The sequence below is a fragment of the Sporobolomyces koalae genome (genome assembly GCF_050403365.1).
Source record: "Sporobolomyces koalae JCM15063 DNA, S_koalae_JCM15063T_v1_ctg13, whole genome shotgun sequence".
NCBI lineage: Eukaryota > Fungi > Basidiomycota > Microbotryomycetes > Sporidiobolales > Sporidiobolaceae > Sporobolomyces > Sporobolomyces koalae.
This window is the reverse complement of record NW_027481758.1, coordinates 342,034-355,104: the sequence shown is the minus strand read 5'-3', so window position 1 is coordinate 355,104 and position 13,071 is coordinate 342,034. Positions and strand designations below refer to the sequence as shown.

General features: G+C 53.2%; 4 protein-coding genes across 4 annotated transcripts; all 4 read left to right on the top strand.

The window, feature by feature from the left end:
• Window positions 1-45: 45 nt before the first annotated feature.
• Window positions 46-3,908, top strand: JCM15063_001389 (uncharacterized protein; the record flags this gene model as incomplete). Its single annotated transcript, XM_076678358.1, has 4 exons — window positions 46-336; window positions 397-1,444; window positions 1,516-3,072; window positions 3,163-3,908. The coding sequence occupies 4 exons, from the start codon at window positions 46-48 to the stop codon at window positions 3,906-3,908; spliced, it is 3,642 nt and encodes a 1,213-aa protein (XP_076534618.1).
• Window positions 3,909-4,239: 331 nt separating this feature from the next.
• RIB4 (lumazine synthase RIB4) lies at window positions 4,240-5,172 on the top strand (the record flags this gene model as incomplete). The annotated part of the gene is made up of 3 exons (XM_076678357.1): window positions 4,240-4,421; window positions 4,497-4,628; window positions 4,773-5,172. 3 exons carry the CDS (start codon window positions 4,240-4,242, stop codon window positions 5,170-5,172), a joined length of 714 nt encoding a protein of 237 aa, XP_076534617.1.
• Window positions 5,173-5,542: 370 nt separating this feature from the next.
• TRP5 (tryptophan synthase TRP5) lies at window positions 5,543-8,403 on the top strand (the record flags this gene model as incomplete). Its single annotated transcript, XM_076678356.1, has 11 exons — window positions 5,543-5,587; window positions 5,671-5,835; window positions 5,932-6,025; window positions 6,104-6,242; window positions 6,310-6,394; window positions 6,468-7,073; window positions 7,151-7,400; window positions 7,467-7,736; window positions 7,805-8,142; window positions 8,213-8,294; window positions 8,369-8,403. 11 exons carry the CDS (start codon window positions 5,543-5,545, stop codon window positions 8,401-8,403), a joined length of 2,109 nt encoding a protein of 702 aa, XP_076534616.1.
• A 2,212-nt stretch (window positions 8,404-10,615) lies between these two features.
• Window positions 10,616-12,853, top strand: JCM15063_001386 (uncharacterized protein; the record flags this gene model as incomplete). The annotated part of the gene is made up of 2 exons (XM_076678355.1): window positions 10,616-10,989; window positions 12,721-12,853. The coding sequence occupies 2 exons, from the start codon at window positions 10,616-10,618 to the stop codon at window positions 12,851-12,853; spliced, it is 507 nt and encodes a 168-aa protein (XP_076534615.1).
• Between the last annotated feature and the right edge of the window lie 218 nt (window positions 12,854-13,071).

Below are 13,071 nucleotides of genomic sequence, written 5' to 3'. Positions count from 1 at the left end.
CGACCCTGATCTACGGGAGAGCAAGAAGGAGCCGCCCAGGCAGTCATGTCGACCGCGGCTGGTCCGGTCCCCGCAGTCGCAGTCGAGCCGTTCGACTCGACCAGCGCCCAGGCCCGCTCCGACTCGGATTACTGCCAAGTCATCCCGACGGCAACCGTGCCCACGTCGAGCTCGATCCAGCGCGCGAGAAGTGGTTCAAGGACGTACAGCGAGGTGCAGGCAGAGGAACGCGAACTCGCGAGACGTCGCACTCACAGTCGCGAACGAGGCGAGCGTCCACTCGAAGATGATGCCGCCACTCGAGACGGATTGAGTTACACCGAGCTCAAACAAGAGGTCCAGTCTCTCGATTTCCTATCACGTATGGCATCAAAACCTGACTTTTTGCTTTACCAGATGGAAACTCTGCTGTCGCTACGGCGTCGCTCGCTTTCTCAACCTCTCACCGTGGACCCGGACTTGCCTCCGACAGCTCCCGCCGCTTCGTCGCCTCCGCTTTCCTCCTCCTCCTCCTCCTCTCTTTCGCCCCCTTCTTCGTCCACGGGAGGCCCAAACCGACCCAAACTGAGTCTCACGATCAGCACGTCTCATTTGCAACAACACCCCACCGGAGGTCCGATTTCCCCGACTGCGCCTTCTCCCGCCGAAACGGGTACGCTCGTACGTCGCAAATCTTCCGTCGCGCCGAAACTGCCTTCGGAACATCCTCTACCCGCTCTACCGACCGTACCTTCAATTCCACCCCTCACGAGTCCGATCTCCACTTCACATTTCTCGAGTTCATCGTCATCCGCTTCGTCTCCAATTTCCCCAACGTCTTCCTCGGAACATTGCCTCTCGCCTTCGTACGGCACCAACACGACCACTCCTACTCCTTCGATCATTCGTACTCCCGCTGAATCATCATCGTCACCGACCACGACGCCTCGAGACGAAGATGATGTCGAGACGAACCAAGCTCGTCCCACTCAAGACTTGTTCTGGTTACCCGCTTCGTTGCATCCAGAACTCGCGCCTCAAGAGTTCAAAGCGTTCATTCGAGAACAAACTCGACCGGAAGCACTCGCACGTAGAACTTCTCTCGGGAACAACAACACCTCGTCTCCATCTGGAACTCGAGGGTTGAGAGTTGGACCTACGAGGAGGAACTCGATGTTGAGAGGTGAATACAAACCTAGAGCGAACGATGGAGTCGAGAGTTCAGACGAACATTCGACGGTCTCGAGAAGGAGTTCGACTCGAACTTCTTCTTCGTCGATGCCTGGAGGAGGTGGAGTGTTGGCATTTGAAGAATTGACGATTCGGGATTTGCAACGGTTGGAACATTTGGCGGCAAAGGCGGAGCGGGAACAAGAGTTGCAAGAAGGGGAAGGAGAAGGCGAGAGGTTGGGAAGAGTGTTGAGAAGGAGTTTGAGTTTGAACCCACATCGAATGGCTCAAGCAGGTGAGAGAGACCAGTCCCTTGTCCTTCTCTCGATTCCCAAGAAACACTTTTGACTCATTCGTTGCAAACAGTTGTTGGTACACAATACGGTGCAGCTTCAGACTGGGACAATCAAGACCACAAGAATCCTCTTTCCACTTCTCTTCCAGCTTCTTACGGTTCGACCTTGAACTCGTCGGCGAGTAGTGTCACCTCAAACTCGACTACGCTCGAACGTTCTTCCTCGTTGACAACAGACGAAGATTACGATTCTCCTTTGATCGTTCCTCCACCCGGACAGATCTTGCGTCGCAACGCTCGTACCAAGATTCGAAAAACCGGTCCAGGTGGGGAAGTGTCATTCGGTGGAGGGTACCGTCATGGTTCGACTGGAGGCGCGGGCAGTAGCAGGTTGGGAGGGAGTGCGAGACGCGCGAGAACTTCGAGTGATGGAAGTGTCTTGTCGACGACTTCGGCATCTTCAGCATCAGGTGGTGTAGGAACCTCGACGGCTCCGTTCGGTTCCACGTCAGGAACAAATCCGGGATTCGAAGAAGATCGTGGAGACGGTACGAGCAGTGAGAGTCACGAATTCGGAACGAACGAGCTCCGAAATTCAGTTTCGAGTTTGGGATCGATCGATACAGAACCTTCGAGACCTTCAACGACCCACGTCGTCCCGACTTTGACTATGCCTCCATTCGAATCTCCGCCTCTGGACGGGACTGCCCAATACCTCGAAATCGCAACCGAACCCGCTCAACCTCAAGTCGATCAACCCTTGTCCGATTCGAGACATCGCAACGTGACTCGAGATTCCGAGGGATCGCAATCACTTCCACCTGCGATGAACCCTGCTTCGGCAGAGTACGATTGGGCATCTCAAAATCTCGTTCCTTCACCTCCTTCACCTCCGACAGTACCGAAACTTGCTCAACCCGTATCACCATCACCACCTGTGACACCACCCCAGTATGCGGTTCATCCTGCGCATAGCAAGTCGGGATCAGCTCCTCCACCACCTCAAGCAGTACCCATTCCAGTACCTGAACGTGAACGGAGCAACAGTCTCTCTTCAGTCAGTTCGCGCAGTTCGAATACGACCTCTACGACGAGTGGAGAAGGGAAAGAGAAGGAAAAGAAGATGGGATGGGCGGCGAAATTAGGTTTAGGAGGAAGCAGTCACTCGGACGACAAGAAGCGGAGAGGGAAAGGCAAGGACAAGGACAAGGATCATGCTCGGGGTGAGAACGAAAAATCGGAAACGGTCATGGTCGAAACGACATCTCTCGCTTCAAGTCCAGGTGGAGGACATTCGAAATCGGGCAAAGATCGAGAGGGGGGCAGTACCTCTACCTCGTTGTTTGGTGGATTGTTTGGCAGGAAGAGGAACGATTACGATTCTCAGAACCACTCGAACAGTTCTTCAAATTCGGGGAACTCGAACTCGGCAGGGGGATCAACTGCTTCCGCGATCGCTCCCCCACCTCCCCCGACTGCTTCAGGCGCACTACTCCCGAACGGTCGGTACGCAAATTTCTATCGATTACCGATTCACGTCGAGCGTGCGATCTATCGATTGAGTCACATCAAGTTGGCGAACCCTCGACGACCACTCTACGAGCAAGTATTGATCTCGAACCTCATGTGTAAGAAGTCCCAACCCCCTCTCTTTCGAGCTTGATCCGAGTTGTCCTCTGGCCAATTGAACGCTGACGTTATCTATCCCGTGTTCGTAGTCTGGTATCTCGGGTTGATTCAGAAACCTCAACCACCACCACCCGCTGCACCCCCGGTCCCAATCCCTGGCAAACGTCAAAGCTCTCCTTCTCCATCAAGCTCGAGAACAACCAACCCGAACAAAGCTTCAGTCCCTGCGTCTTCGACGGTACCGAGTCCTGTTGCTGGACAGTATGTCAATACAGCAGAACTGCAACGTGCTGGCTCTCCAGCGTCCCAAGCCTCGGGTTATACACCCCTTGCGTCTGGTCCTGAACCGCGGCAGAACTCGCGAATTCATGACGAAGACGAGGAAGACGACGACGATGACCGGCCTCTCGCTCAATCGACTCGCAGGAACTCTCACGGCGAAACATTCTCAAGTGGGAATTCCCCCTCATCAGTTCGAACGATTCCAGTGGTTACAAACATGGTTCCAGAGTCAAACACTTCTGCTGGATTCCAAGTCACGTCTCGTCGACTCACGCCACCACCCCCTCCTGCTCCTCCTGTCGTCCCTTCAAGATCTACGTCGCCTCCCACCTCTCCAACGAAACATCTCATGACTCATCAGCCCAACACATCACGAGACGAGAATGGAGATCTCGTGGACGATCGGAACCGGAGGATCTCGGTGTTGAGCAACAAGAGTCTGAACGAAATTTACGAAGCCTACTCGATTGGGGACTCTTCTGGAGGAGGAGGAGGAAGTTCAACCCCAACCCTACCGACAAGAGGCTCTTCCCTTCCAAGTTCGACCGACTGATCCTGAAGAACCCGAATACGAATGAACGAGAACACCCCCTGCATGCTCCAATCAGCCTCCCTTGTTTCCCTTTTTACTTGCATTTACCCCATTCTTTTTGTTTCGTTTTGTTTTGTTTGCTGGATTTTTCATTCACTTCGTTTTCTCGTTCGTTGGTTCGCTCTTTGCTTCGAGCTGTACTACATACATCTCACAGCCCCTTGTTTACTCTCGTCTGTCTGCTAGATTTTCTTCTCTGTGCGTGTTAGCGTTACTGAACGAGTTCGCAAAGTAGTAATTCGAGATTTGTAGAATGTTCGGAACTTGGCAAGTGTCAAGCGGGGTAGAGTTTATGCCGAGAGATGGCGCCAACACGCGAGATTACACTCTCCTCATCTCGCGCTCTACCGAAGCTTCACCGCTTGATTCGCTTGAGAAGCAGAAAGGAATGACGGACCACACGATCAAAGGACTTGGAGCTCCTCCTGAACAATTCGATGGTTCACCTCATCGCATCTTGATCGTACACGCTCGGCAAGCTCCTCTCTTCACTCACTCTCTCGCCCTTGCCCAGTTCTGACACTGACCATGACAAGTGTAAACATATAGGTGGAACGCTGATGTGATCAGTCCGTTGGTTGAAGGGTGTATCGAGACGATGATCAAGAGTGGGGTGCAACGAGACAACATCGTCATCGAGACCGTTCCGGGTAGTTACGAACTCCCAATGGCATGTTCGAGGTGAGCTTTGCTACCCTCCTTCTGCAAGAGTTCGAGAGCGTGCACTTTCGAGGGAATGATCAACCCCATCCGCTTGCCCTTGCGGGTCGGAGTGCCAGGGCTCCTGTTCGAGGAAACAGACTTGCTGACGGTCTCTTTGTGTAGGTTGATCGCAGCGTCTCAAATTCAAGCTTCGGCAAACGCTTCGAATCTTATGGGTTCCACTTCTCTCCTCGACTCGACGACTTCTCCCACCAGTGCTTCTTCCCCTACTTCCAAAGGTCCCTTCTCAGCTGCGATCGCGATCGGAGTGTTGATCAAAGGTTCGACTCAGCATTTCGAATACATTTCCGAATCCGTCAGTCACGGATTGATGCGAGTTCAACTCGATACGGGAGTCCCCGTGATTTACGGAGTGTTGAATTGCAACACGGATGAACAGGCGTTGGTGAGAGCTGGAGTTGGGAGGGGTCAAGACAAAGGTCACAACCATGGTGAGGATTGGGGTGCTGCCGCGGTGGAATTGGCAGTCAAGACGGCTCGATGGCAGCAAGGGTCAATCTAGAGCTCTGATAGGTAGGAAGTGCCCGGGTCCGAGATGCAAGACCAAACATAGCCTTCCTAGAAGCATTACACTGTCAAATTGCAAGCAGTACAAATTATGAATGTCAGATGAGCGCGAGAGAATTACTTTGGATGTTTTGAGACGGACATAAACGGTCACGGCACAGACGCGGGTGACTGCCTGAAACGAGTCACGTGGAAGTGACGAGCGCAGACTCAAACCTCGCACAGAGAGAGAAAGAGAGAAGGATCGGGGATTAGCGCGAGCGGCTAACGCCGAAAGTCCGACGCCATCATCGCAAAGCCCGACTCACCCGCTCCTCGCTCTCACTTCTCCTTCTCCTCTCATACCTTTACTGTACTCTTCAAACATGTCAGCACATTTGCGTGAAACTTTTGCCCACAAGGAAACGACCGTGAGTGTTCTAGACGGGCTCTTGTAGCCACCGGTGTCGCCCTCGCACTCGACTGACTCGCTTCGTTCGATGTCACGCTACAGAATGATCCTGCGTTCGTCACCTTCTTGACGGCTGGATTCCCTTCGGTCGAGCAAACCGTGCCGCTCATGCTCGCGATGGAGAAGGGCGGTGCCGACGTGATCGAACTTGGAGTGCCCTTCACCGACCCGCTCGCAGACGGCAAGGCGATCCAGGACGCCAACAACGTGAGCTCCTCAACCTGTGCTCAGTGGCTTGCCTTGCCTCGGCTGTGCCAAGCGGCGATCTCTGGAAGATGTACTGATTATCCGCATGCTGTACAGATTGCGATTGAACAAGGCGTCGACTACGAACGATGCCTCGCTTTCGTCAAGGAAGCGCGCTCCCTGGGTCTCAAAGCTCCCGTCATCCTCATGGGTCAGCTCCACCTCCCTCTCGTTCCCCTGGCTTGTCGGTCGGATTTTGACTCTCCTTCCCCTGCTTGTCCACCTCCAGGTTACTTCAACCCGCTTCTCGCTCACGGAGAAGAGCGAGCGGTCAAGGACGCAAAAATCGCCGGCGCAAACGGTTTCATCATTGTCGATCTTCCCCCAGAGGAAGCTGTCGAATTCCGCAAGATCTGTACTTCCGAAGAGTTCGTCTTTTCCTTTCCTTCCTGCGATTTTCCCAATCTAACCCATTGGTCTCGGTCACGGTAACAGGATGTCCTACGTCCCGCTCATTGCTCCCTCGACGACCGACGACCGCATTCGTTTCCTGTCGACGATCGCCGACTCCTTCATCTACGTGAGTTAAACTCAATACTAAGTTCACAGATACCACATCGTTACTGACGGTGGCGAACATCACTCTCCATCAGGTCGTCTCCAAGATGGGCACGACTGGCGCGACCGATTCGGTCAACTCTGCTCTGCCTCAGATGCTCGAGCGCATCCGATCGCTCCTCGTCAAGCCTCATCCTCTCGCGGTTGGATTCGGAGTTTCGACCCAGGCGCACTTTGAACAGGTCGGAAAAGATGCCGATGGAGTCGTCATCGGATCTCAACTCGTCGCCGTGATCAAAGAGGCGACCAAACTCGGAACTGCTGCGTGCGCGTCTGCGGTCGAAGCCTACTGCGCATCTGTGTCGGGCAACCGTACGCGCAAGGCTCCGTTGCCGAAACGGGTCGTATCGGACCAAGAGAAGGCGGAACCGGTGATCCAAGAGAAGCAAGCAAAGGCTGCGCGTTTCGGCGATTTCGGAGGCGCATACGTTCCTGAAGCGTTGTACGACTGTCTCGAGGAGTTGACGACTGCGTACGCCGACGCGCGCGCCGATCCCGCGTTCTGGAAAGAGTGGGAGAACGAGTTTGGGTACATGAACCGACCGAGTCAGCTGTACGAGGCCAAACGTTTGACCGAACACTGCGGTGGAGCGAGGATCTGGTTCAAGCGAGAGGACCTCAACCACACCGGATCCCACAAGGTGAATTGGCGCCCATATGATTTGCTCCTGACAAACTCGTAACAATGTGTTCTGACCTTTCTCGCCCTGCACGATAGATCAACAACGCGATCGGACAAATCTTGTTGGCCCGCCGAATCGGCAAGAAACGCATCATCGCAGAGACGGGCGCCGGTCAACACGGAGTCGCCACTGCGACCGTGTGCGCCAAGTTTGGTATGGAGTGCATCGTGTACATGGGTGAGGAGGACGTCCGTCGTCAAGCACTCAACGTGTTCCGTATGCGCATGCTCGGAGCCAAGGTGGTCGCAGTTGCCTCGGGAACTCGCACGCTCAAGGATGCCATCAGTGCGTTACTTTCCTTTCTCCTTTTCAGACGAAACCATGTCTGACCATGCCTGGTTTTGCTCTTAGACGAGGCCATGCGGGATTGGGTTACGAACCTCTCTACGACTCACTACCTTGTCGGCTCGGCAATCGGTCCCGCTCCGTTCCCGACCATCGTGCGCGACTTCCAATCGGTCATTGGCAACGAGATCAAGTCGCAAATGGCAGATTTGACGGGCAAGCTGCCTGACGCCGTCATTGCCTGCGTTGGAGGTGGTAGTAACGCGATCGGTACCTTCTACCCCTTCATCGAGGACAAGGAGGTCAAGATTGTCGGAGTTGAAGCTGCCGGTGAAGGTAAGCACCCTACTCGAAATGCCAAGCGCACATCAGGTTATTGACATGAGGGAGAAATCTCGGCACAGGTGTCGACACGGATTTCCACTCGGCGACGATCTCGAAAGGCACGAAAGGAGTGTTCCACGGAGTTCGCACCTACATCCTTCAATCCAAGGTCGGTCAGATCATGGGAACGCACTCGATCAGTGCCGGTCTCGACTACCCGGGAGTTGGACCCGAACACGCGTGGTTGCACGAGACGAAACGTGCCGAGTACCGATCCGCGACGGACGAACAGGCGCTTCGAGGATTCCGAGCATGCACGCAAATGGAAGGTATCATTCCCGCGCTCGAGACGAGTCACGCCGTGTGGGCCACAATGGAACTCGCGAAAGAAATGCCCAAGGAGGCCAACATTGTCATGGTCAGCTTCCTTTCTGATCTGTCCTGCACTCGTGATGTTCTTTCCGCTCACCGGGATTCGATATGTGCAGACTCTCTCGGGACGAGGTGACAAAGACGTGCAGGAAATCTCCGAGATCCTGCCGGGCAAGTGGGCGGACAAGCTCGATTGGCGTAAGTTTCAAGGCATCCGAATTCGCAAAATGTCCTGTACTCACCCAATGTATTTTTTTCTTTTCCGCGAGCAGATGTCGACAGCAACGCCAACAGCGTCCGCACTTAACGATTTCCACGAAAAAGTCCTGATACAGGATGAATGGATGTATTTAGAAAATCTTCCTCGCTAGCTCGCATTCTTTAGTTTTTTTCCCTCACTCTGTCGATAGTCTCTTGACTATGTATTATGATCCTCTGCAAGTGCGCAAAGCAATATTCTAAGGTACAAAAGAGAGGTCGCGTGAATGGTCTTATCGCACGAGCCGACAAAGTACTTGCCTTTCTCTCTCTTTCTCTCTCTTCGACACGTCTCGCAAAATGTTGAGTTCCACTTCAGCTCTTCGCCATATCCATTTCACGTCGCAAACAGTGACTATTGCAATGCGGAGGCGACGGTGACTCGGTTCAAACAGCGCGTCGAACCGTGCGCCGTTCCCCTCGTTTCCCCTTCACCATAAGCTGTTCGGAACGTTCGAGGCTCCACCTAGCCTAGAACCGAGACTTGGAGGACTAACTCGGAGATTCTAGTGCGTGCTTTTTTGCTTTGTCGACGAATGAGTGACTATCGGGAGGGCCCGACTGGAGCTGGCACCTCGCCCGTCCGGCTCTCGCCTCTCGAATCCTCCCATTGCAAAAAAAATCTTCCGCTACGGTGACCCAAAGCTCCGTGCCAGTCGCGCCGCTGCCTCCCAACGCTTCGGCTGTGTACTCGAACGCGGGGATCATCGACTTCAACCAGCGTAAGCTCAAGACTTAGGCTTTCGTGAAATCGTCTGAGCAAAGCGCAGGTGTGGACGTTTCCGAGATCCAGAAGCTCCACCGGGCATGGGATCAGGGAAGAGACATCTGGAGCACAGGATTCGCAGAAAAGCTACCCCCTGAGGATGGGACGCTTGTGGACAAAGGCTACTATCGCGAAAATATCCTGTAGAAGGCGGTGTCGTACCGAGATTCGTACTTCCTCCAGAAGCCGGATCAAAGCTCGGCCACTTTCTTCTCGATGAGCTCCCTTGCCTCTCCATGTCTCGAACGGTCATTCACAACCACCCTCGACCACGCCCGCACGATCGCGGTATCTTTGATCCATCTCAATCATGGCCTTCACGATGAGACCATGTTGCAAGTCGGAGCTCATTGAACAAAAGATGACCGAGCTTTGATCCGACTTCTTGCGGGAGTTCGACTCTTGGCAAGGGGCCGCCTTCGGCTGGATGTTTTCGCGATAGTAAGCTTCTGCCACAACCGGCCCGTCCTTCTGACGGAGCTTGTCGACCGGTCATTTCCTCCAAAAGTCTTCTCCCTTGTCCCAATCTGGGCGGCGTTTTTGCATCGAGGCAACGTTTACACCCGCGTGCTGCTGATACGATTTCACCAAAGCGTAGGTTTTGAGCTTGCGCTGGTTAAATTCGATAATCCTCGTGTTGGAGTCGACGGTCGAAGCGTTGGCTTGCAGCGGCGCGATCGGTACTTCGACCGTTGGGTTGCAGCGGCGCAATCGGTACGAAGCTTCGGGTCACCTGAGCGGAAGAGATTGCAGGGGGAGGGTTTGGGAGGCGAGAGCTATGGCCAGATTCTACAAAGATACCAGTCTCCGGCGAGGGGTCAGTCGGGCCGGCACGATAGTCAAGCGTTCGTCGATGGGTCATATGAGCACGCACCAAGACCTTCGAGTTGATCTGATCTTTCAGCTCTCGATTCTGAGCTAGAAGCCTCGAACACCTGTGATTCACTGGATCGATTTCCTCCAATAATCGTCGGTGAGTTGAACTTAAGGCCCTTTCCAACCGACCGCGCCTCTCCCCAGTTTTCCAATTCTCGCTACCAACAACTTCTTGCTTTACTCAACGATGACACTGAGAATGCTAATCCCGCATACCACGATACATCCCGACTCATTGATGTGGTTTTCTCGAGTACTGTAGCGTAGGAGCAACCGTTGACTCGAAGCCGCTTGTGTGGAATATGAAAGTCATACAGGGGGATCTGGCTCGAGTGCTGATTGACGACTCGGGACTTGTCGTGGTATACGGGCTTGCTATTTTCAGTGGTATCCTTGCGCAAGGCAAGAAGCTATTGGTCCCGCGACTCAGCAAGCTTGAGAGAGGCTAAGTCGGTCAGAAAAGGGTCAGCAAGACGCGTCAAGACTTCGGCGCAGACCCTTCTCACGGCTCAAGCTTTCTTGCCTTTGTTTCCCTTTTGTCTTCCATTTCTCGTGATTCGCTTTCTGAAAACGATGGATCGTTCACCTTTTTTTCACATTTCCTCACACGGCAAAGACAATGGACACCCTCGACGCCCAACTTCAAAATCCTCTCCACTTCGAATCACCGGGCAGGCCCGTGCTCGTCGACCGTCGCTCTGTCAATGCCACTGCATCGCCTCCCGGGGAACGCGCTCGGCTCGACAATGATGACCGCGGATCGAGCCTAGATGTAGGCGAGGATGAGGAGGGCGTTTCCCCAGACGTGTGGGGATTCAAGACCGGCGAACGGTTCAAGACGTCTCTTAAGGAGGGTTGGACAATCTTCATCCACCACAGTGTGGAAAACGTGCAAGCCGTCCTATGCGAATTCACACCAGGAGACCCAGCAACCTACGACGTCAAGCAAGGAGTCAAACACGATTTCGAAGCAGTCAAGATGGTTAACAGATGGTCCGCTAAAGAGGCGTACTGCTGGAGTATGCACGCGTTAGCACGCCACACCAAATGCTTGGACTTTCGACAGACACTGTCGGACAAGAACGTCGTGGTGGTGATGAACTCCAGGGAAGTAGCAGAAGGAGGTCGTGTACTTATCGGTCATGTTGAAAGCCGAACACCCTTTCTGAGGCGGGCAGGTGTCATGGAAACACACTTCCATATCACCTACCCAAGGAGCGATCATGAAGACTGTGCAACGTCCCAAATACCGACAAACGACTACGAAGCTTGGCAAGACCTACACCCGCTTTAGGCCACATCTCCTCAAGCTTACGAATAATCCTCTTGCACTACACACCAACCCCCTTCAACATATCCTCTTATTGCCTACTGTTCCTGATATCTTCATGACCGCTTGCGCTCATAGCCGAGCGGGAAAGGATCGTCTCAGGTCGACTGGCGCTCTCTTTTCTCCCATAGGGTTCAAATTAAGTTTCCCAGTCATATTGCCGTTTGTTCCAAATTCTGAGTGCACGTTCTTCGGGCCTCTTCAGGCGAGAACAATCTTTTTGCGCGATTATCCGCTGCTTTGCGCTCTTACCTTGTAGCCTAAACCCTGCGCGCTACCGAGCCGCAAGAATCTGGTGCTATCATCAAGTGGTTATGATCTTTGCACTTGAATGATCAGGCGAGCATTAAGGCCCCGGGATATCCCCTATCCGCGGTAGTCAGGACATACTGTATCCTTCGATAAAAGGCCCGATCTCTCACGCATCATGCCATCTATCGCATACATTTGGCCCGGCACTTGCCTTTCTCTCTCTCTCGCTCTCTCTTTGATACGCCTCGCGCGAGATGATCAGTTCCGGTTCGGCTCTTCGCCATGTTCGATTCACGTCGCGGCCAGTGCCTAGTGCAATGCGAAGGATGACAACGTCGGTCACTCGGTTCGATAGCGCGTCGCAACGTGCGCCTTCCCTGGTTCCCCCGTTCACTCGAGAGACGGCCCTCGCGAAAGTCAAGATGGCAGAGAACCTCTGGAATTCGGTCAGCCTGCTCGATACATGACAAAAGATTGCCGAGAACTTTGACAGCTGAGGACAAACCTTGTGGGGACTTTTGCAATGCTTTTCTCTCTCGCGATGCATGTTCAATATAGATGGATGCACACAAGGTTTCACTCGCATATACTGCAGACTCGATCTGGAGGAATCGCGACCAATTTTTCCAGGTATAGTAATGGCTCTTCTCAAGATGGATGGGTTCGTGCTTTACGTCATCCCTGTACTGACCCAACAACCTTGCATGGTCTATCATTCCACGGCGTGATTGAAATATTAGGGTACAGAAGCGATCAAAGATTTCCTCGAAAGGAAATGGGCGAAGGAGACGCAATATTCGCTAAAGAAACGCCTGTTCGCATTTGAAGGTAACCGGATCGCGGTTCAATTCTGGTAAATCTCTATCTACAAGCCAAACACAGTCATTTTCTGGTTCGTACTCACTCATATCTTGCTTACTTGACAGGTACGAATACTTTGATCGAACCGAACAAACCTGGAAACGAACCGTTTTGAGTCGCAGCCCAATCTCTGGGTTTCATTCGCTTAGATCGTGGTTACTGCGCAGACTGACACAAATTCGACTTGCCTTTACTCCGGTACGGGATTGAACACTGGTATGGCACCCTGTTCTGTTCAAAGCGTACGGAATGGAGACTAACTCGTTTCCCCCTTTTTCAAGGACGTTTGCCTCGGACGGACGCATGCAGAAACGTCATATGAGTGGAAACGAGATCACGATCACTCAGGAAGAGAGGTGGTTCCAGGACGGGGTCGATATCGATTCGGTCGAGATCGCGGAACGAGATGGTTAACAGGACACTTGAGCTATTGCCAGCTTGAAGGACTGTCTATTGTACAACTCTAGGCTGCGAAATCTCTGATTTCTACAGACCTAGAAAACTCTCGAAATGAGCGGACAAGCGAAGAGCTTTTATGGAGCGCCAGATAATAACGCTCGTTCCAGTCGATATTTACAGTCTAATCTCATTCAGGTGCGTCACTTGCCTTCTTGCGACACGTCAGAAGAGCC